Genomic DNA, 23,865 nt, shown 5'->3' with positions numbered 1-23,865 from the left:
CAAGGAGCTGGACTGAGACTGAGCATGTGACAGCATTAAAGCTCTGAGGAAATTCCTCAAGAGGATGAAAACTAAGAGCCATGCAGGAGAGGGGAAAGGGAAAGAGGAAAGTGGAGTTGTGGGGAAAAAGACAATTATGAAGATTCATTCAAGATTAGATTGACTGTATAGTGTTCAAGACATATCGGCTATTTTATACCTCCTATTTGTAGAGTATTTGTTAAGATTTATTTTTTTCAACTGTCTGTTTGGTCACCTTCGCTGACTTGGCACAGATTTCTGCTATTTGATTGTGTGATTTGCAGATGTGCAGAATGCTTTATATCACCTTTACACAGCTTCTAGCTATGCAGTTGTGCAGGGTTCAAAAGGGGAATCGGTTTTACTCCTTGTGTGTTATGTCAGCACATGACATCACGTGAGTGCATTCCTCAGCGGGCTCCTTTGGCATGTATTTGGGAGAAAATCACCTCCGTGAAGCTGCAGAAGCTTTTCATTGAGAAGGTTTTTTTTTTTTTCTTCTTTTCTTTTCTTTTCTTTTCTTTTCTCATTTCTCATCAGCGTTGCCAAATAGCCCGGCAGAGTCCTTTTTGGACTCTTAACAGTTGCATTTTGTAATTATCCAAATGGGAATATGATGTAAAATTGAAACTTTTTTTTTTTCCCAGTCTAATTAATTATATGCCATGATTAAAAAGGCACACTGTGTTCCACAATGTAATAAGCTTCAAGATCCCCAAGGATACGAGAAGACTCTGTAGACACTTAACTTGCAGTTCCATGCTAACTTAATGCAAACAATTAGTACCATGAGATAAAATGACTTGACAGACTATTAGCAGTTAACTAAGTAGCTGTGCCTCTAAAATCGGGTTTGCAATTTGGTGCTTGTCGTACTTCAGGAAAACATTCAACAAATGTCAAGCTTGTTGTCCTCAAATGTGAGAATTGGATGCTTTGTTCTGTCTTGCACTAAAGTCAAGTGGATACTTTGGGATTTTGGACTGTTGAGCAGACGAAACAACTTCGGCATCTTACAGTAATTTATTTGTTTTGTGATAAACAAAACAATAAAAGAAGCATTCACAGCACCTGGTTCAATGTTTTGAATCTATACAGGATACCCTAGCAAACATGATGATCCGTGCAGGGTCTCTGTGTGAGGATTGGAATTGCTTCAGAGTGTTATTGTTTTCAAAGTGTGGATCTTTTATGACTGTGCAGTGAAAAAAGAATCATACAAAATTTACAAATCAAAAACACCAGAATTGTTTTTGATATAGTTGAAGCTGGAAAAACAACAAGTACTTGATGAAGAGAAAATGAATCAGCAACTGTTTGGATAATTGACAGAGCAAGTGAGTCATTTTCAGGCAAAATTTAAAAAAAAAAAAAAAAAAAAGACATCTGGTCTCAGCTTTGAAGATTTTTCGACGTTCTTCTGTGTAGATGATTTTTTTGGGGGGAGATTTTGGACTTAACACAAAATTTGAAGATGGCTTCTTGGATTTCAAGAAATTATAATGGGCTTTTTTTTTTCTTTTATAAAAATAGCAATTAAGCAAAGAGTTACAGCCTTTAATATGTTTTTACATCTCCCATTGTCAACATGTAACTATTGCAGCCATAGTCTTAAAGCATGTATTTACAAAACCCTGTTCTACCTTTATGATGCCCATTGTGATGTTTCACACTATGTACTGTAAATCCTAATTTTGCTGTTATTTCGTTCAGCAGGGGGAAGTGGATGATGCGTAAAGGTTTCCGAGCATTATCGTCTTGCAGCAATGGCCTGAGGGACTCTCTGGACTGAAACCAAGGTGAGAAGCACAGCAACAGCCAAGTCTCCTTTTACGCAACTCTACTGTGCAATACAGCAAATTGACACTCCTGTCCAAACACACTTCGACCAAACTGTACAGACAATACAAAAATCTAAGCTAAAAGAAAATGTCTATTTTTTTTCATTTTAAATTCTTCAAAAGATTTGATTTTTGCTTTCAGCGTGTGTCTGTGAAAACAATCTTACTTGTTTCTTCCTGCAGCATTTGTTTTATTGGCTTACGTCTCCATCTCCGCTATTAACTTTGATAAGTACTCCCTGTTAATGCTTTGTAGTATAAGCTGTTTCCTAGATGAGCTCTGTAGTTGTACTTGTGTACAGAACAGATACTCATGTGAGAGACACCACTCTGGCTTTGACCTTTTTCTTTGCGCCTGGTAGTGTCCAGATCCATCTGTTTAGCAAAAGTGAGGGCTGCTTCCAGCAGTCCTGTTGGTCTGCAGCATTCATCCATCTTGTGTGAAACCACCATTCCTTCTTTGAGGTTCTAGTTATTTTGCAGGTTACAGTTCAGATGGTGCGGGCAAGAAAAATCATCTTTTAGGATTACTGTATTGCCAGAAGTTCTTACAACACTTCTGAGTGCACTTATCTTCATAATAATAGTTTGCATAAGCGAGCACGAGTTGGTGGCTAACAGTGACACAGGATTTGCTTTTTATGAATATACTGAGCTTTTGTCTTTTTTTTTTTTGTCTCGCATATTAGGATATGCGTGTCTATGTCACGGTCAGGTGAAACGTACAGTAGGCTTTCTTGCGCTTTGAAGTCATATAATGTACAGTATGTATTCAGACACTCAGTCTCATATTCTTTCTACATAATAGAGCTGATGTGGTTCACGTGTAGAACTTTCTTTACATATTAAATGACGGGTGAGTGTCATGAACAAAACTGTTTAAATGCCTGTTCATGACAATCGCAGTACTTCCGAAGCACAGTGCACATACAAAATTGAATATATCTTATTTGTTAAAAGCTGCTATGCTCTGTCCGTATCATTAATTGAAACTGTTGGCATATTGTGTCACTCCACACTGGCACAGTGAATGTGAATTAGGACTAGTTTCCGATGTTTATACAGAGCACAACACGGTGTTTGCATGATGGGTTGGATTAAACAAAAACAATCACCTGAAAGGCCCGGTCAGCAAATTTAGATACTTTTGTAAAATCAACCAAATTGCTTTGATACTATCTAGTATAGAAAACTGCCTTGTCATTTTGATACCTGAGGAGTAAATCTCAGCACCATTGAGCCAATGCAGAAGAAAAAAAAAACAGAGTTACACTTTTGCCCTGTAAACTGCATGGAAACTTAAGAATAGTGTCATAACATTTGTTTAATGTAAAGTCCTGTTAAAATGGATTTAAAAAAACAACTATATATTTTTATTATTATTGAAAAAGCATGGTTTAGGAACCAGTATCAAATATTTTTGAATATTATCCAGCCCAAGTCACAAGTAGATAAATGGCAATACTGATCAATGAAGAGACTGACCCTGTGAGATCAGGTCAGGACGTCCCTACGTTTCAACATATTGCAAGAAACTGATTTCAACGGTGATATCTGCATCTCCCCTCTGGCCATGCTCTCAGCCTCAGATGAATTGTTGACTAGATTGTTGTTAAGAGTTGCCTTTTCGTACCAGTTCATCAATTTCACCCTCTCCACAGTAATTGACACTCTAGTTCATCTATCCCACCAATCTTCTCCCCTCAATGTTGCTCTGACAGCCTGAGCTTACCGTCCTGTGGCTATTACACAAGGTCCTCTTCTTCCCATCCTGCGACATCCTGAAGTGACTGCCAGTGTTAAAGATTGATGAGCGTGATCAGCTTTCAGTAAATAGGGGGACCTGACTCTTGGTTGCACTCCAGCACTTAAGAGTCATTACCTTGCAGTGATTCTAGAGTGGGCTAAGTCTTCAGTTAGACTTGCTAGCAGGTAAATTTAATACCTCTTTGTTGACAATCTGCAGCGGCCTGTTTGTGTGGGTTTGTGTCAGATTTGAATAAGTTATATTTGTTTTGTTTGCTGAGTGACCCAGAAAATTGCCATTGTTTAGATGTTATTCAGGTGTCTTGACAACTGGACAGCACACAGATTGGGAAAAAAGATAGTGAGCTTGTGGAGATAATTAAGAGTTAACTTTATGCCCTTATACAATGTGATAATATGATTTAGCAGTGATTCATGGGGAAATAAAGTTGAAGATTTGAGCCACTGATTAAGACACCCCCCCCCCCCCCAAAAAAAAAAAAAAAAAAAAAAAAAGGTGGACTGAACACTAAAGGTGGGTGATTATGGCCTCAAAATAATATCATGATTTTTCCGGCTATTTCTCGATAAGTCTCCTCGACGATATGACAAAATACAAAAACAATATTTTGTTATTCATTTCAACAACATACATTTGCAGCAATTTAAGTGTCATAGTTTAAAATATTGACACAAATATCACAGTCTACCTTCAAATGATGGTAAATTGTCTGCACTTTATAGCGTTTTTCACCTTTAGCACTCTCAAAGTTTCCAATTTCCCTCCCATACACACAAATATTCACACACCAGTGGTGACAGCTGCCGTGCGAGGTGCTCGCCTGCCATCGGGTGCAACTTGGGGTTGAGTGTCTTGCCCAAGGACTCTACGATTAGGAGGCAACCAGCTCTACCAACTGAGCCACAGCAGCCCCTTCAGTAAAGCGTAACCTTTTGTGTGGTTTGCCGTACACCTTATCGTTTGTATCCAAACCACTTGCACAATACGGAAATCACTCCCCTTTTTTTTTTAAGTAACTCCCCCGCTGCTTCCATCCGTGTCCGTTGTTGCTGTGCGAAGTTACGCACACAACCTACCTCGTGTGTCGTTACAGTCAACGAGTTGTGATATTGCTATTTTCACAATAGGAATTTTTCTTTATCGTATTAAAAAATTACACCGATATTATGATGAATGATAACGTATGGGACACCCCTACTGAACACAAGTCACTACGCTCAGTGAACCTTCTCTTTGAACGAGACCCAAGACTTTTTCCTGTTTCCTTTGTTCTCCAATCTCCCTTTACTGCACTCTGAACTCTCTTTTCTCATAAACTCACTGTTCACTACGGATTAATATACATGTTCAGTGTGAAATGCCAATAACTCGAGAGTTGTTAAATTCACCTAAGATTGAAGGTTTCAATGTCACATTGCTCTTAAACTCTTTGAATCCATCATCACATTCCGCCCTCCATCTCCCTCTGCCTCTCACTTGACCCAAACCTAATATCGCAACATCTGGTTCAAGGTAACAGCAGCTGTCAGCAAGGCCAGAGTTCACAGCAGACCCCACCCCCATTGCATACGGCTGAAATTGATATTGTTTTTAAATACATGTTTGTCTTTAATACGTCATCTTACATGATCCCAACATGTTTTTGTGCGTTTTGGCGCCCTCATCACTTCTTCTCACCCTTGCAAATATTAAAACGTAAAATGAGAAGACACGATTCCTCTGGGCCCCTCCCATGTCGTGATTTCCTCTTATAAATGGCCTGTGTTGCAGTCCTCCAGAAGCAGTCTTTATTGGCGCACTCTTGTTCTCCGTTTCTCTCTCTGGGCCTGTTGTGCCAAGAAGCCATGTGAGGACAGATTACACACCAGCGAGACATTGTTCAGTGCCACACTGAGGTTTTGCACTTTCTGGAACAGCTCTCATTATTATAGTGCAGGAGACTTCAAACACTTCCCCAATAGCTTTTGATGCAATTTAATGCATAGTCATGCCCAGCACTCTGAGCTCCAGAAACACTGGGTGTGTCTCTATAATCAAAGCCCTGCTAACCCACATGATTACAGGAATGGCACACTGGCACATGCCCTCTCCCCTTGGCAATCAGACACTGATTTTTTTTTTCATTTTTTTTTTTCCCTGCATCTATTTCTTTCCCCTCCATTATACTATGACTGGAATGGATGATTCAGTGTTTTTGAAGGCCCCCCTTTGGGGATGTGCATGCAGCCTGACTTGCTTTGTATGGTTATTGCAGCTGAATTTTGTTAAAGAAAAGCTCTCTAGTGGTAGTAGCAAAAGTAATAAGCTGGGGTCACACCTGTACCATATTACAGAGTTATAAGGATATATTTCCTGTTGAGGATACGGTTGCATTGTCAATATGGCTGAGATTATAATAATATTGATATTTTCAACTTCAATTACACGTCATATATATATATATATATATGTCACCGATATATGCTGATTCATACAGTATATATTGAAAATTGATTTCCAAGTCATGAATATCCACTCTTTGTGTGTGTAAAACAGAAATAAAATTATTTAAATTACTCTCCAGAATAACTCATTTGTACTCATATTATTGTATGCATGGATGTGTTGTTTTTTTTATGGCAGATACTATTCACTAATACAGTTACATTAGATTCAGTTCAGCTAATATTTATCATTGGCAAAATTGATCATCTTTCTTAATATTTTAACACATGCTAGTGACCCGAGAAGACTTGCTCCATGCCCCACAATGTTAATATATTTACTTTTCAGTGCTTGATTACTTACTTTAGGAATACTTGTATAACTCATTGGTATCCGGGATTATACATCTTGTTTTAGACCTTTAAAAAATAAAGAAAAACAGTGTTCCTCCATTTAATAATTCTGAAAAGACCTCTATATTTACATATTCAACGCGTGTCGTAAAACTGTAACAGGAGATGTGATTCAGCTCTTTTACAGACCAAATCAGACCATGAAGTCCTATGACAGTGGTTGCATGATATTCTAAAATCCGGGACAATAACAGCGTCCTGCTAATCTGACATGTTTGCAGCAAGTTAACAACATGTCAAGTGTGGACAGAGTGGCACCACTGTTTGTCCCAACTTAACAGTTGCAGAGCAAACTTGACTGGCACTGTGTTTTGTCTGTTAAGGGAGGAGTTTTACATCCTCATACATAGAGATACATGTTTATTTTGTGCTTTTGCGATGTGCATTGCAGTCTGCTAGAGCACATCATGTACAGGTTGTACCAGCCCTGTTTGATAGGACAAAACGTGGTAGCCTCGAGCACCACGGGCGGCAGCAGCAGCCGCCCCTTGTTGTCTCTGCATTCCTCCCTCGCCAGACTGGTTGGCTCCACCTCGATCCTGGAGACTCTGCTCCTGTGACACCTAAGATATAAGCAATGACACACACCTATGATCGCCTCCCTCCAGTGCACTCAGTACTTTGAAAGTCAATTGATTTCTCTAGCTGTTACTTGCGTTTGGTCGAATGACCTGTTTGGTACTTTGCCGTAGTGTTCTATGCGGTTGAAAGCAAATATTATTTAATATTTTGCGTGTCTCTTCGCTTGTTGTGAAGTCTTTAAAATATCATTCGGTCTGATAAACAGGTGATATATTGGAAAAGCATCAATGTGTTGCTGAGGTTGTGTTATGGCTGTTACAGTGGTTTAATAACCTAACCCTTCATTTAGCCTTGTCAACCAGGACACAGATATGATGATGAAAACCTGTAATGAAGTGAGAATTATTCATACTGGCAGAGCTGACCTGTCAACACATATATACAAGTGCATTTGCTGTGTTTTGTGTTGGTGTGACAGAGGTGAGAAGAGTGGGAAGTCCGGGTAGAGGTGTTTACTACACTTATGTAAGTGGAGACCTGCCCTCATCACAGCTTCAAAGTAGCAAAACAGCTGCATGGAGGGGCATCTGCTCCAATAAACCTCATGACCCCAGCATCAGCCAGATTTTCAGTTTGCACTCTCCCAGTTGTCAGCATGCTACTGGTTTGCCAACACCAGGCGGCCAAACAAACTGTACGTAGGAGTAGTTTTAACAAGTGACTTCCATGCAAATAATTGTAATTAAAGATTCACTTTATTCCACTCTTATACGCCAAACCAAATCATACTCGAATAACACGTGTACAATTTATGGAGCCATATATTGGAGAAAAAAAAATCAATTTCTCTTTGCCTTTTTGGCTTTGTAAATAAAAAGTGCACTGGGTAGACGAGGCATAAATAACAACTTGGACAACCAAAGAAATTCTTATTTCAATGACAGCTATCAGTAACCAAACTTTTAGATGATTTGGAAACGATCACAGTATCACGATTATGCAAAATGGTTGCGTCCGTTCAAATAATTGGGATTTGGCGATTATGTAATAACTGTGATAGGCTTACACACGTAGAAGTTCATAATTCAAGTGCAAAAGGGGTCTATCTTTTAACAAATGGACTCGACGCTAATGTTTGTCAGTGTCGTTTGTTGTCATGCTTTTGAAGGTTTGTCTGATCTTCAAACTTTGAAGATCAAACAAACAGTCTTTGCATGTTGCATTGTTGGTGCTGTATTTGTTTTCTTGGGGGACATTTAATCTAAGAACAAAAAAAAGCGTCATGTAACTTTTTTCCCTTTAGGTTGTCCCGCTTTAACTTTTCCTAGTCTTATGGAAATATGGCATGGCCAGCTGAGTTGCTACCTTTCAATGCTGTAACTGTTGGGTTGGTATAGTTATTCAAAAGTGTCTTGGTTTTCTTAAATCTTGCCCGTGTGAATTTTGCCAATCCCCATTTAGCTTTCCACTGACTTCTCGCTGTCCCTGACTAACATAAGGTATCCTGTAATGACTGATGGACCATATGTGTCAACTTACCGTCCTAATGAACTAAACGAGCTGACAGCTTGATGAACTTAAACTAAATTTGATAGATGCCTTCCAGAATATGCCAATCACTCCCATCCATAATGAGGTTACTTGCCCAGCCCCCGCTTACCATACAATGCTCTTAGTGAGTGATATCTGTACTCAGAGCAGGTGTACCGATGGATGGCCATCTGTTATGCAGTCATTATTCTGTATTAAGCCTCATTAGCCATGTTACTGTAGTTTTTAATGTGGTCTGCATTAATGAAATCAGTTTAAATCGTTTTCAGTTTGTTTTCCCTTATGTTACTGTCTAGAAAGCATTTTTAGAACTGATCTTTATTTTCTTAACTTGAGAATTTTTTTTTTTTCGGACCAACTTCCTTATTGTTGTGGTGGAAATTCTTCGGCGAAGCCTAAATGTTCTGGTCCCTTCACACCACTTGCAGTTTTCATAATCAAACAAAACTTCGGACTCTGATGCAATGTAGGTTCATTGAAAATCAACAAACCAAGTGATGTCACGAGAGGAACTGAAGTGGAGCCTTATTAACTCGGGTCCCATCTTCTAGTAGGGCTCTATTAGGAAGCCACATGCCATCACCTGTCACTCAGGAGTCCTATTCACTGTAATTAAAATGCAGGCTACCCCCATCAGCTGCTGATGCCTTTGTGCTGACACAGTGTGTCTTATCAGGTGAGTGGACCCCCTGACATGTCACAGATAATCACTGACTGACTCGTGACTGACACTTGGTGCTATGAATCTCAAATACAGTGCTGCTAGCATTAAAATTATTGTTTGAGTAAAAAGATATATGCGAGTAAAAAAAAAAAAAAATCTCCCACAGTATTTTATAAATATAAACAAATTTTGCATTTATACCTGCAGCATGCTCATCAGTTTGGACATGGGCATCTTCACCACCATGTTGCATCACCTTTTCTTTTAATTACACTTTTTACTCGTCAGGAACTGAGAATTATTGCAAGTCATCGTTATTTGCCAATGGTTTACGATAGACATCATCATATGCCGGTTTGGTAGACATTGCCCAACCCTATTGTTTAGATCAATTCTGGTTAGTGGATGATATCATTATCATTACAGCTAAACTGTTACACTTATGGTGACAAGAAAATTCTTACAAGTCATGTCATCAGAGCTGCAGTATTTTTCTAACATATATTCCTTCAAGCTGTGGGGATAGAGAGGAGAATTCATCATGTCAGACCCTAAAATCTTTAGAGAACATGTTATCATTCACTCACTGTGGCCTCCGGTATCAAAGAACATTTAAGCTTTGAGGAGCTCTCCCCTAGTGGCCGACATTGATAATTAACTCGGTGAGACAGCTCCGTACAGTAAGTGCCAGCACCAGTGCCCAGCTGTTTATAGCTGCCCGGGGATCGAGGGCTCTAGGATTAGAAATCCCTTGGTAGTCTGCCCATGTGAAGATCAGACCCCCCAGCAACAAAAATGGCCCACCAGCTTGCTTGCCAGGCTGTCTGGCTGTCTGCGCTGGTGTCATTGAGACGTGCCCGGTACTTTCAGTCTCTCTTATTTGTCTCAACGTACAATGACCCATCATCACTGCCATGTCAAGGAGACGCAGGCAACCAATCATATCTGGCCCAGCGGGACAGACACAGCCAATCAGGTGTAGAATCCCCATAGTAACTTGCGCTTAGAAGCCCAGACACAACCAATAGGAACAGAGAGTGCCACTTAGCTATTAGAGTTTAATGGCCTGTTTCTGTTGTCATTAATAAAAGCACATAACCTCTGCTATAGAGACTGTTATATTTTCAGTGGACAATCATAAAGACACCCCGATGGCATTCAAAAGATCATAACACAAGGACACATTCACACTGACGTTTGTGTATCATTATCTGTCCATTCATTACACAGGCCAACAATCGTACTCAAGCCGCATGTCAACAAAATGCATTTTACCCTTCAGAGTCTCCTCTGCGTCTCTGGCCAATCACCACTGCTTTGACTTTGTCCATTTGAGCGCAGACCCTACCATTAGCTTTAAGTAGGTCACCCCAGGCCAGGAGGGAGCCAGGCTCAAGTTTGCATGGTCACTATCTCTCTTTTTAGTTTAGCCTAAGTCTGCCAAGCTACACTACTCCACTCCGCTCTACATTGTGTTGTTCTCTGCTCTGTTCTTCCTTATGTAATGGCTGAGCAGTGAGCGGTGTGTGTCATAGCCGTTTCCATGGTTAGAGTGGCTGAGAGTGTATCACCACACAGCATGCCCCAACCTTGGGCACTGTGCTGGGGGAGGACTTTCCTTTTCTCTCTCTACGTCTCTTTGTCTGTTAGCCTGATTGTCTTTCTCCATAACCCTCCGAGAGCAGAAGGATGTAGATATTCCATCTAGCACGAACCAACAGCTTCCTTTCATGCATGTATTTTTAAATGCCACCATTTGTTTTGGAAGATGACAAGTGTTCACATCTTGTATTCAGCAGATATCGTCCTATATCGAAATCCAAGTCCATTAGCCACCATCAGATTTTCAGATGATGGTGGTAATTAATAAGACATTACTTTGATCAATAATTGATAGTCTTTCATTTAATGGCATAAAGTTCAGCTTGTGGTGACTTTCAGGGAACGAGTGGGAGCAGAATTGGAGACATGCAGGATGAGAGACACAAAGTCTCCAAAGGCTCTTGACTTGTTGTTTTAAATTAAGGACGCGATGCATGTTGAAACCATAACCTTGTGGCATTTCATCTCAAAGGGGGAAAAAAAACAAAATCGCATTGTGTGTGGGGTGTTAGTAACTGAAACAGCCCTCAGCCAGCTTGGCAATAATCAAATAGTCACAACATGATTTCTTACTTACTAAAATCCTACTCTGTGTCACTTAATCTCAAAAAGAGCAGACAAAATCTGATTCCTACATGTCGTTTTTGAGGGACTCTTACAAACCCATACAGGTGAAGCACTCTCAGAAGCACTCTGTAAACACGGACACATGTTGTCATTGTCAACCCACTCTGCTCTTAATGTGAGCTGGCTTTGCTTGGTTTTGTGTAACGAATGGGTTTTTTCTTGGTACATGGTTGAGCGCGCAGTCTGGTGCTGTGGGCAAAGCGCCGTGCTCTCATTTCAGTCTCTCTGGGGAGAGCTGCACCATCAGAGAGAAATGATTGAATCTCTTTCTCCGCTCCATTTTCACTCATTTCTCCTGGAGTGGATCAGCCTGTGCCTCCAGCACAGGATTGTGTGTGGTGTATGCAGATGCCCATGTTGGCATCCACACAGGCCCGCATGGGTGTATTTCCACATTTGTTGAAGTTCGTAGTCGATCCATCAGATATTTTAAGCATCGCTTCACATGTAAAACTGTTTCTGCCTGTGTATGTTTTTCCTTCACAGACGCTGATATGCATTGAGGATGAGTGGAGTTGGTGAAAACTCATCTGACCCTGCCAGGGCAGAGTCACGAAAACGCAAAGAATGTTCTGCCGAACTTCTCGGACCCAGGTAAGCACCCATCTTAAAGATTATAGTATGCACAAGCCTGACAGATTTTATTAGGTTTGACATTTGAAAGTAATGAGAAAAAAAAAAGTGGGGCAAAGTAATTATCGTGTGACAAAGGTCAGCTCCAGATTCAACCTGTCCTCACACAGTTATTAGCAACTTTGCCACCAGCTTTACCAAATTGTCAACCTTCCACTAACACTTTTTGTCGCACTATGAAATCAAGCCTCAACCACTATGGATGACTGAAATACATTATGTACAGTAGTTACCAACAACACTATGCTTTTGTGACAGCTAACCCCAGTGCAGTGTGAGAGAATGTTTTAAAAACCTAGATAATTTGTCTGTAGAGAAGTACTGAAGTACAGTGGTGTGAAAAAGTGTTTGCCCCCTTCCTGATTTCTAATGTTTTTGCATGTCTGTCACTTAAATGTTTCAGATTATCAAACAAATTTAAATATTAGTCAAAGATAACGCAAGTAAACACAAAATGCAGTTTTTAAATGAAGGTTTTTATTATTAAGGGAGGAAAAAAAAAAATCCAAACCCACATGGCCCTGTGTGAAAAAGTGTTTGCCCCCTCCTGTTAAAACATAACTTAACTGTGGTTTATCACACCTGAGTTCAATTTCTCTAGCCACACCCAGGCCTGATTACTGCCACACCTGTTCTCAATCAAGAAATCACTTCAATAGGACCTGCCTGACAAAGTGAAGTCGACCAAAAGATCCTCGAAAGCTAGACATCATGCCGAGATCCAAAGAAATTCAGGAACAAATGAGAAAGAAAGTAATTGAGATCTATCAGTCTGGAAAAGGTTATAAAGCCATTTCTAAAGCTTTGGGACTCCAGCGAACCACAGTGAGAGCCATTATCCACAAATGGAGAAAACATGGAACAGTGGTGAACCTTCCCAGGAGTGGCCGGCCGACCAAAATTACCCCAAGAGCGCAGCGACGACTCATCCGAGAGGTCACAAAAGACCCCACGACAACATCCAAAGAACTGCAGGCCTCACTTGCCTCAGTTAAGGTCAGTGTTCATGACTCCACCATAAGAAAGAGACTGGGCAAAAATGGCCTGCATGGCAGAGTTCCAAGATGAAAACCACCGCTGAGCAAAAAGAACATTAAGGCTCGTCTCATTTTTGCCAGAAAACATCTTGATAATCCCCAAGACTTTTGGGAAAATACTCTGTGGACTGACAAGACAAAAGTTGAACTTTTTGGAAGGTGTGTGTCCCATTACATCTGGCGTAAAAGTAACACCGCATTTCAGAAAAAGAACATCATACCAACAGTAAAATATGGTGGTGATAGTGTGATGGTCTGGGGCTGTTTTGCTGCTTCAGGACCTGGAAGACTTGCTGTGATAAATGGAACCATGAATTCTACTGTCTACAAAAAAAATCCTGAAGGAGAATGTCCGGCCATCTGTTCGTGACCTCAAGCTGAAGCCAACTTGGGTTCTGCAGCAGGACAATGATCCAAAACACACCAACAAGTCCACCTCTGAATGGCTGAAGAAAAACAAAATGAAGACTTTGGAGTGGCTGAGTCAAAGTCCTGACCTGAATCCTATTGAGATGCTGTGGCATGACCTTAAAAAGACGGTTCGTGCTGGAAAACCCTCCAATATGGCTGAATTACAACAACTCTGCAGCGATGAGTGGGGCAAAATTCCTCCACAGCGCTGTAAAAGACTCATTGCAAGTTATCGCAAATGCTTGTTTGCAGTAGTTGCTGCTAAGGGTGGCCCAACCAGTTATTAGGTTTATGGGGCAAACACTTTTTCACACAGGGCCATTTGGGTTTGGATTATTTTTCTCCCTTAATATTAAAAACCTTCATTTAAAAACTGCACTTTGTGTTTACTTGTGTTATCTTTGACTAATATTTAAATTTGTTTGATGATCTGAAACATTTAAGTGTGACAAACATGCAAAAAAAATAAGAAATCAGGAAGGGGGCAAACACTTTTTCACACCACTGTATGTAGGTTTCCTCCGTGGATGCACTGCGCCATGTTAGCTCAGTGAAAAGGCCTAGAGATGAATTGTTACACATAATTGACACCAGCCTTGCTCCTCCCGTGATTCACCTCAATGCCAAGGTTTGCAGCTACGAAAATGAGAGGGCTCTTCAGTCATATCCAGAGATGTATGTGGACACTTAACCTTGATGTTCATTTCTAGTTGGATTATCTTTGATGACCTCCACCAGCGCTTGTTGCCCTTTTAGTCTCTTATTTTGGTAGAATTTTTTAAATTGCCACGCGCACGTTGGCCACACGGATGAACCTTCTGCTGTGTTCTTTATAATCCGTGCTCTTACAACTGTCTTCATTGCATTTTCTCATCCGTGTGTTGTTTGTGTCTCCTGTAGTCCCAAGCGGAGCAATGAGAAGCGCAACCGCGAGCACGAGAACAAATACATCGAAGAGCTCGCCGAGCTGATCTTTGCCAACTTCAACGACATCGACAACTTCAACGTCAAACCTGACAAATGTGCAATCCTGAAGGAAACTGTGAAACAAATCAGACAAATAAAGGAGCAAGGTACAAGTGGCAGCCTGTAATGTTTTTGGACATGTTATCTTTGTTTGTTGAAGAAGCTGTGAAAGTAATAGTTCCCAAAGTACGACAATGAAAAGAATACTGAGGTGTCTCCACTGGCTGTTCTCTCTGAAGCTCTTTAGTTTTTCACTTCAGCTTTCTCATGACATCCAACCTCGTGAAAACCTGCAAATGCTCTGAATAATTACAATATCATAAATATGCTTGGTTTCTTATTGGGGTTTTAAGGTTTCAGTGTAGCCGTGAGTGCCGCAGGTGGAACTGTGTTGGCAGAAACCTCAGATTTGATAGAATAAATATTCTGTTTTGGGAACACTCATTAATGTTGTCGTTAAAGAGCAGCACAATTGATTTAATGTTCCTTTCATCACTTCATCATATCATGTACATGTTTTAGAGCAGTGTTTAGTTGGCCACCAATATTTCCCACGTCCATTCTGAGCCAGAACAATGGGCAAATGGACCAGTACTTGCCAACTTGTCCTTTTTAGAAGTGTTTTAGCAATTGTTTGAGGTCTGTCTTTTTCACGTTTTTCATTTCGATTTACCAGAATCAATGGAAACCTGTTTTTTTCCCCTCTTGCAGGTCCAAACATTGCTAAAAAAAAAAATATGTTCCGGGCCTTTCTTAAAATTGAAAGGCTAATACTGATTTTAAGCTTGAAATCTGCACACAAGAAAAGCGGCTGAGTAACTGCTAGACAAAGAATGGCCCACTCGAGGTGTGCATGAATCAGACAAGCTGATGATGTCATCTTGTTTTATGTGACTCACAGAGCCAAGTGTTATGTAATCGTGAGCAATGTGATGCAAAAATCTCACTCAAACGCTGGCTACTGTCTATCCGTCCCTCCCTCGGTCTGCTGCCTCATTTCATATTCCCTCCCTACCTCCAACCCTTCCTCTCTGCATTGTTGTTTTTGTACTCGAGGCTGGAGTGACATCCACTGTCTGCATCTGAAGGCAAAAAGAAACCACAGAGGGCAGGGCTAGATCAGTCTTTTCTGCTTTGTCCTCCGTACGTCAGCGGCCACGTAGAGAAACCTTTTTATAGTTAAACTAGAGTGCTACTGCGCTTCATCTTGCACAGTTCAGAGGAGCAGCGTTTTCAGAAGCCATTTGTTTCTCTTGTTGCGCTTGTTGTTGATCCAGGGATGCCGAGAGCTCATTGAGATGCCTTTATGTTCGATGTAGATGTTCATGACCGTTTCACCTCCACCATTTGTTCTTTCCATTGCATCTGTGTGTCATCTGTTTAGTGGGGTGTACCAAGGATGTGTAGGATTGTTTAGATTTTTTTTTGTCAAGCCCTATAGTGCATCTTTATATGGTTTGAAAGGTATTCTCTATTTATGGGGACATTACTGAATGTATAAAAAATGACACTTACCTGACTTAATGAATTGCACTGATTGGTGTGACAACCTTCCTGTCGAGGAATTCGGTGCGACAAATGATGGCCTTTTGAAAAAGCTGCCTCCTACCGAAACCTGTTAATTCATCCCCGTTTGTTCCCCTCATGCTGTGTAGTACATTTTCCTAATTGAAATCAGGGTGGAAACACTTAGCATAAGCTCGGCTTTTTTCTCTTTCTCCCTTAACAGACAATATGTGAAGTAATATCTTCATAGAGCCTATAAAATAATGACATAGCCAAGAGCTTTACAGCTTCTCTTACACTCGGTGTTGGCAAGAGCGATCGGTTTGAGACCTAGTTTTATCGAGTAGTGACGGTGATATACAGTAGCTGCTAAACTGCACAAATACATTGTTCAGTACATTATTTTTATGCCTTATACATATATGAAAAATATATAAAGACATGTCATATAAACTGATAAATATGAGATGGAAGGAAATAGTATATGGTAAATGTCTTGCCAGCTGCATATTACGTAGCAGTTAATACCTTTTAATTGATCAGTTCCTCCCTCTTATGTGTGGCACCGTTCCACATTTCTGCAGATGGACAGCAAGCCAGCAAGGGCCGCACTGACATTGAGTGATGGGTCTGTACTCAGGGCAGCTGTGCTGGTCTACTGGGCCCCGCTGGGCCTGGAGAGGTCCTGCTGATGCTCACATCATTAACGTTGAAAGAGATGAATATGAGTCTGTGGGGTTTTGCACGAGCCCACAGAGCGCAGGGAAACCTGCATTTGTGTCCGCTTTCGTACATCTATTCCCCAAAAAAAAAAGGACATGATTTTGTTTGCTTTTTTTTTTTTTACCACAATATTTTTTCACCATATGGTCAGCCCTCGTCTTGGCGTGGTGCGACTGTTAAATGCCCCCCCCCCCCCAACAGCCCACTCATATTCCGCCTCTCATCATCATCTCTAAAAGTAGGGCAGCCTACACTCTGAACATAAGGCTTCTCTGCATGGTTATTAACCCACTCACATGGACAAATGCACAGCACCATAGTGCAGGTACTGGAGCTTACAGGATACTCTAAATTATCAAATAAGCACGTCACTGAATTATTGCGTTACATTTTTTGTTTGGCCATTTATTACGCAACAGATTTTAAGGTGCTATATTTAATTTTCCTCATCAACATTTTTATGCATCATCATATAGCTGTCAAATGGATTTGGATTGGCACACGTCCAGATTGGTAAATTATAGGTCATATATGCGCAACATGTCATACACCTATTATTCATACTTGGAGTGATAAATGCTAAGGTGATAGTTTAGAAGCCTGAACCCCAATCCCGTATCGCTGCTACAGCTGCAGCAGGAACACGGCAGACCTACTGCTTAAAGATTTAACCTTGGTGTTTTGTCAAGTGATTTATTGTCTCTATAAACATATTTTGAATTGTTCAAATTAGTCTTTTAAATGTGTTTACTTATCTAATGGTGCATTGTTCGTATTAATACTAGCTTGTCTTAGTTCCAAGGTCTTCCCTTGCTGCTTGACTACATAGCAGCAACTTGCTTTCCTGTTGGAACAAGAGTTGTTTACGCACTTTCAGTGTTTCAATAATAGCCTTTTTTCCACATGACAATGCAATGCATCCAGTGGCTGCCACAAGCGTGACAGCAGTGTGTTCTGACACTCTCATTTACAAGAACCTTTCACTCTGTTTGCTGCTCTGTGCTTGGGTTCGAGCCACATGTTTTCACAAAGGGACTGAATGTGTTTGTTTTGTAACCCGATAAGTACTTGTCAAAAGACTTGTCAACAAGTTACCTCTTTAAAATATGTGGGTCAATTTAAGGGGGGGGGGGGAATTCAGCATTTCATTTTGGTGTCATGTGATGCTGTTTTGTTCAACATATTAACAGTGAAAATGTATTTGTCAGAACCACAATGTTAAGTAGTTTTGATCTTTGTTTTCTTCTCTTCCTAAATGTTTTTATTTAACTTTCCCGTTGACAGAAAAAGCTGCAGCAGCAAATGAGGAGGAGGTACAGAAGGCTGATGTCTCATCAACAGGCCAAAGTGTGATTGACAAAGATGCCTTGGGACCAATGATGCTGGAGGTGGGTAGAGGGCCTCTGCTTACTCACTCATGGTGTCATATCTGCGAAGGAAATGTTATGAAATACCACACTTGAACTGAAGTGCCTCACACTGAACACTCATACTAACACTCACATAGGATATACTCTCTCCTCTTTAAGTCATGATTGGTGTGTAATGAAGAGTGCCATCCACTGAGAACAATTACAAATGGGCCAGTAGTGGTTGTGTGCGCTTTCGTGGAGGAGAAGCTGCCAGCATCTTGTATCTGCCCCTGATTGGCTGTAAATCACCGGCACAGAGCAATGGCTTCGTTGTACTGCGGAGGACCACTGAAGTGCTTACATATAATGGGAAAGAAAGCAACAGCCTGGCGAATGAATCAGTCCATTGAGCCCGTCCTCTCACTCATTTCCTCCCTCCTTTTCTCTCTCTCTCTCTCTCTCTCTTATTCAGTTCTCTTTTCTCTCTTCCTCCCCATCTTCTTTTCATTCGCCTCTAGATCTGTCCTGTCATGGAATATTTATAGCTCTCCTGGTCCAGCGTCACTGAATCGACATACTAACTCGCGGCTAAATATAGCCCGGTGCAGCCTGCAAGCTTTTCCCATCTGTCAGCGGCCCCAAAACACAGCGATCGGCCATTCACACCCGCTCCGCTCCGGCCACGTCGGTCGCCGTCCGCCAGCCCGGGCTCATTACAGGATGCTCGGAGGTGAATGGCTGTCGACAGGAAATGCATCCAATGACCCCTCCTCCAAAGGTTCTCTTTGGCCTGCTCCCATACAAACAATGGGAGACGCAGAAGGTTGTGAAGAAACATTAGCCTGCTGTTGTTTTAACCTTCTGAGAGCAGTCTTGTTCTGTCACGTGACTGTTGTAGTATATAACTCGCAAGTGCTTGACCGCTCCATAGGGTTGTTGCGTGGTATGAAGTAATGTCACCATCAGGAATTTCTTTCAGTACTAGTGCTATTACATAAATGAATTAAGAGGCCAGTTCAATATTGTTAAAACACACCCAGCTGGTAGGTAAAGTTATGCTTTAAAGTATAGTATGAATTCAATCGAATTTTCATCAACACCATTTGATGCTCTGCGCTTTCTGCACATTTTGGTCTCTGCCAGAAAAGCATTAAGCTTCAGTATTATCAAGTACTACAAGACATCTGTTTGAATTGTTTTTAGGAGGATAGTAATGCTTTGTCATGTGGGAAATGAATGATATTTAGCAAGAGATCCACTTGCAAAGCTCTAGTCTGATATAAATAACCCAGAGAGAGGAGGGGAGGTGACCAAGAGTCCTCCTCCTTATCTTACAACAATTCACTACCTGCTGTGTATTTCAGTGGAAGGGGAAGTACTATAGAGTCACATATCAAGACAATAGGTTGGTTGCAATGTGGATACAATATGGAGAGTGTGATTGCTCGTGATGTATTTATTTAGAGTATATTGCTTTTTAATAGCTCTTAGTCATCTCTGCAGTGTATATTTAGCGAGGGAATTGTAATTTAAGGTATTGGCTAACAGCATTATGCAAGAGTGTCTACAGGAAGGCAAGAGCTGGCACTACAGAGTGTTTGCTCTGTTTCTATTTGCCCTACTTGTCCAGCTCATGGCCTTTCTTCATACAGGGTGGACTTGCACAACCATGTTGCATTTTGGAACAGCTCTGCTTCATGCAGTGATAGATGAGATCTCCTTAAGTCTATTTTCAGATCATGCTGTGTTAAGGCAGGCGGGGGGTGGGGGGGGGAAACTTCTATCCCAATGTGATTATGGATAACCTGGGATGTACGAGTTTGCTAAACCCCAAAATTTAGCCTGCCAGTTGGCTGCAGGTATGTTGGGCCGTGTAGTTTAAGAGACACACAATTGATTATAGTTGTGCACTGGGTGCTGTCTCAGGGTTACCTTGCGAGACTTAAAGAGAATCTATCTCTTAGGCTTCAAGCTGTGCACTAGTCGCCAAACCACTGAAAGTTTAAAACTAGTCAACAAAGAACCTCTGGCAGCAATGATCGTGTTTTAGGCGTGATGATAGCGTGAAGCAACTGTAAAAAAGGAAGAAAAAAAAGCTTCCTAAAAATGTTCGCAGAGATGCTGCTATAGAAGAAGAAAGAAGTCTACGACATGCTAACACTGTCCTCAAACTGTGGCCTGTTGTTATGTTTTCTCTCCTGCAGTCTCCTCCCATGTCATATGGTTCCTTAATCTGATTGGGTGAAGTCAGCCCATGATAGATGGTGATACACAGTTCACCCAAAGGCTAGGGCATAAACTGCATATAAAAGTGGAAGTAGATGCGGAAGTGCTTGCTTTAAACTAAGTGTAGTGTCCTCGGGTTTCCACTCAGATCTCTGCCTGCTCGTTCCCAGCGTGTCCAGACATGGTCACTTCTGCCACCAAACCGCTTCAAACTACCAAGATGGCGACAGTCAAAATCGGAACTCGAGGCTTCATTACAGCCATTCACAAACCAATGTGTGACATCACTGTTGGTTGCCGCTCGGGTTAGTGTAAGGAGAGGGATGAGAGAACCAAATGTGACAGTGAATACACAAATACATTTTTGGGTCACAGATCTTTTAGGCATTACAAATATTGATAGCGGTAGCGCAGTTGCTGTGTTATTATAACTGCACATGCTGAGATGTGACCCTACAAAGTGTTTGGATAATGGTTATTTAAGCAGAGGAGCGGAGCAGACACCTTGAGAACAGTCTCCTGTGTCTTATCTTGACACCAACTTTTACAGCTTTACACCCACCAGAATTCCCTTTTTAAGGGCTCTGGGTGATTTGATGGCCTAATTGACACCATCTTGTGTGTAATGGCTGACCTGGGGCTGTATTCTTTCAATTAAGTGCTGCTCCTCCTTCACATCCTCCAATCTCTGCAGGCACATGCTTTTATCCTGCTTTCTATCAGCCACACCGATGTCGAGCATCTGAGGGAGCGATGCATGTACGCAGCACACGGAGTACTAATCACCTCTCTTTAGACACGACGTAGATGTACTGCATGCAAAGCACTTTGCTGAGACTAGAGACAGCATTTCAAACTAGTCGGCACAACAGGCACAAATCGCACTATACTAAAGGAAATAAGACAACAACAAGGTAACTAGCCAATTACTTACAAAGTTGCAACCTCTCAAACGGCATATGTCTGTGGAGCTTACATCTTCGCCATGTGCAAGTGGAATTTTTATTTCCAAAGTCCGAGCTCGAAATCCTATTCATTAACCAAAGTCATCTTGTTTTGTTGCGAGATTTGTTCTGTATGTGTGAAAAATAAATCCGTAAACAAACTTGTGGGTTCTGAGCTCTCTTTTTTTTTCTTTTCTTTTCCCTCCAGGCCCTGGACGGCTTCTTCTTTGTGGTGAACATGGAGGGTAACATTGTGTTTGTGTCTGAGAATGTGACCCAGTACCTTCGCTACAACCAGGAAGAGCTGATGAACACCAGTGTCTACAGTGTGCTGCATGTTGGGGATCATGCTGAGTTCATCAAGAACCTGCTGCCTAAATCCCTTGGTGAGCCCTGAGCTTATTTTCCACCGCCAGCATTTACTTTGCTCTTTTGTTGTTGTTGTTTTTTTTCTACCTGTCAGTTTCTGTGTCACTTTTGTTCCGTGTCCCTCTCTTTTCCTGACTCTGCATGTATGTCCTCTATATTGCATCACTTTTTTTACATACTGCCTCTTAACAGCCTCACCTCGCCTCTTCTGCCTGTCTAAGCAGGTACAGTATGTTAAAGGTGTCTGTCCGCTAGCGATGAATTAGAACGCTAAAATGTTTCTGGTTAAACCACCGCAGTGAGTATGTAGTGAAAGTTGGCTCATATACAAAGCGTTGGCACCGTGCATAAAACCTATAGGCTCTTCATTTTGTCTTTTGCTGATGCTCAGCCCAGACATTTGCTCTCACTCCTCTCTTCTTCCTCCCTCCCTTTTCAGCTAATTAACTTCCTTTTTCGGCTTCTCTCCCCTGTCAGCAGCATCGTGCTCTTCCTATATTCTCATTTCATGTCCTTCCTTCCCCTTCTCTTCACTTTTTGTGTTTCTCTCTGCCACACACCCTCACCAAGTTCCTATTTTCATGTTCTCACTTTCCCATTTCAGATCCCACCCAGGAAATCCATTGTCTTCATCCCCACATTACCCATCTTTGTACGAAAGAATTCACCTATTTATTTATTTCAGTTTTGCCCATCTTCTTTCCTCTCCTCTGGTTTGCACCTCTGCTCCACCTCACTTCCTACCTCTACATGTCTTCCACACAAGAGGTGATTGCGATCTATGTCACTGCTGCCCACCAGGAGTTCCTAAGTCCTCTTCTCCTTCTCTCCTGGTGCTTGGGATTGAGGTCTGAGTGCCCAGCCATCTGGGTGGGAGAGCAGTACAGAGCGGAGTACCCTGGAAACGATCAGTGGGCTGTGTCCCAGATACTGGGAGATTATCAATGCACTGAATGAGATCACAAACCAGATGGAGTGTGATGGGAGTTTGCTCGAGTGAAATGAGTTCTGTGTGTGTGTGTGTGTGTGTGTGTGTGTGTGTGTGTGTGTGTGTGTGTGTGTGTGTGTGTGTGTGTGTGTGTGTGTGTGTGTGTGTGTGTGTGTGTGTGTGTGTGACACTATACATGTCTCTCTTTCTTTTTCCACATGTGTGTGGATGTGCGTTTGCTCGCGCCTGTGTAAGTGTTGGAGAGGAGAAGAAAGACTGGCAATGATGTTGTAGAGGACATGCATATGGAGGCCTGGCTGTGATGCATGGCTGTGGATAGATGGCACAGTGCTCAAGGTTCCAACTGCTCATTATGACTGATCTCTACCCAGCAACAGCTCTCTCTTTTTTACACACTTTCCGCCTTCCTTCTCTCTGTCTTGCTCTCATTATGTCTTTCACTTGCAGTGTGGTAGCCTCTCTTGGCTCGCTCAATGCAGCTCCCTGTTCTGTTGTTCAGTTTGGGCTGCAGTGAGAATTTGTCAAATCGAATCCCCAGGTGGCCATATTGTAAAATCTCCTTCCTCCCCCTCCCCCTCCTCCCCCCCCCTCTGCAGTGAATGGCGTCCCGTGGTCCAGCGAGGGTCCGAGGAGGAACAGTCACACGTTCAACTGCCGAATGCTGGTCAACCCGCACAGCGAGAACCAGGACGAGCCGCACGAGCACGAGCCGCAGCAGCAGAAATATGAGACCATGCAGTGTTTTGCCGTTTCGGAGCCCAAGTCCATCAAGGAGGAAGGAGACGGTATGAAAGGAGAGAGGAGATGGTGTCGAAAAGAGAGAGTTGGAGGATCATTTGATGCTAAAGCAGTGACAACCTTGGACAAGATTAGTTTTTGTATCTATTGAAACTCTGAATTGCCTCTGTACAATACTAGTCACATTTTTCAACCATCTTATATTTGAATGTTTTGATTAAATCTCAATTAAATGTGAATGCTTTTGCAATCAGCAAATTTAATGATAGAATTGTTGCGAAATGATTTGAACTTTACATTGTGATTACGATCTCATAGCTTCCAAATTATTTCGTGCGAATACACAAAAGTCTGAGTCATTAGGTAGGTAGGTAGGTAGGTATTTACTTTATTAATCCCTGAGGGGAAATTACTAGAAAAATTTCTAAAACCCTCAAACTGTTTTAGAAATTGTGCGGCAAAAATCAGCTCGCTTAAAACTATGAGGATTGAAGAATGAACTATTACTTTACAGAGCAATTGGTCTGAAATTTATGTTTGAACCTTGGAGTTCTCAGAAAAAACATTTAGAAATTAAA

At 41.5% G+C, this 23,865-nt stretch overlaps 1 protein-coding gene and 1 long non-coding RNA gene across 4 annotated transcripts in view; both read left to right on the top strand.

Annotated features, from left to right (window-relative positions):
• LOC138623896 (uncharacterized) overlaps nt 1-23,865 on the top strand; it is a 106,554-nt gene that overhangs the window by 59,370 nt on the left and 23,319 nt on the right. The window lies entirely within an intron of this gene.
• Nucleotides 1-23,865, top strand: part of ncoa2 (nuclear receptor coactivator 2) — a 60,907-nt gene that overhangs the window by 13,723 nt on the left and 23,319 nt on the right. For all 3 annotated transcript variants that reach the window (XM_069703688.1, XM_069703689.1, XM_069703687.1), the window contains exons 2-7: nt 1,735-1,820; nt 11,920-12,027; nt 14,415-14,587; nt 17,994-18,097; nt 21,440-21,617; nt 23,146-23,334. In XM_069703688.1, coding sequence (XP_069559789.1) covers nt 11,939-12,027; nt 14,415-14,587; nt 17,994-18,097; nt 21,440-21,617; nt 23,146-23,334 — 733 coding nt within the window. In that variant the 5' untranslated portion in view covers nt 1,735-1,820; nt 11,920-11,938. The remainder of the gene's footprint in view (nt 1-1,734; nt 1,821-11,919; nt 12,028-14,414; nt 14,588-17,993; nt 18,098-21,439; nt 21,618-23,145; nt 23,335-23,865) is intronic.

Source organism: Brachyistius frenatus, unplaced genomic scaffold (genome assembly GCF_029030835.1).
Source record: "Brachyistius frenatus isolate BFR_SWC_R1_liver_20210118 unplaced genomic scaffold, ASM2903083v1 Contig_47, whole genome shotgun sequence".
NCBI classification, from domain to species: Eukaryota; Metazoa; Chordata; class Actinopteri; family Embiotocidae; genus Brachyistius; species Brachyistius frenatus.
Note: the sequence above shows the minus strand (reverse complement) of the source record. Positions and strands in the feature narration are given on the sequence as shown.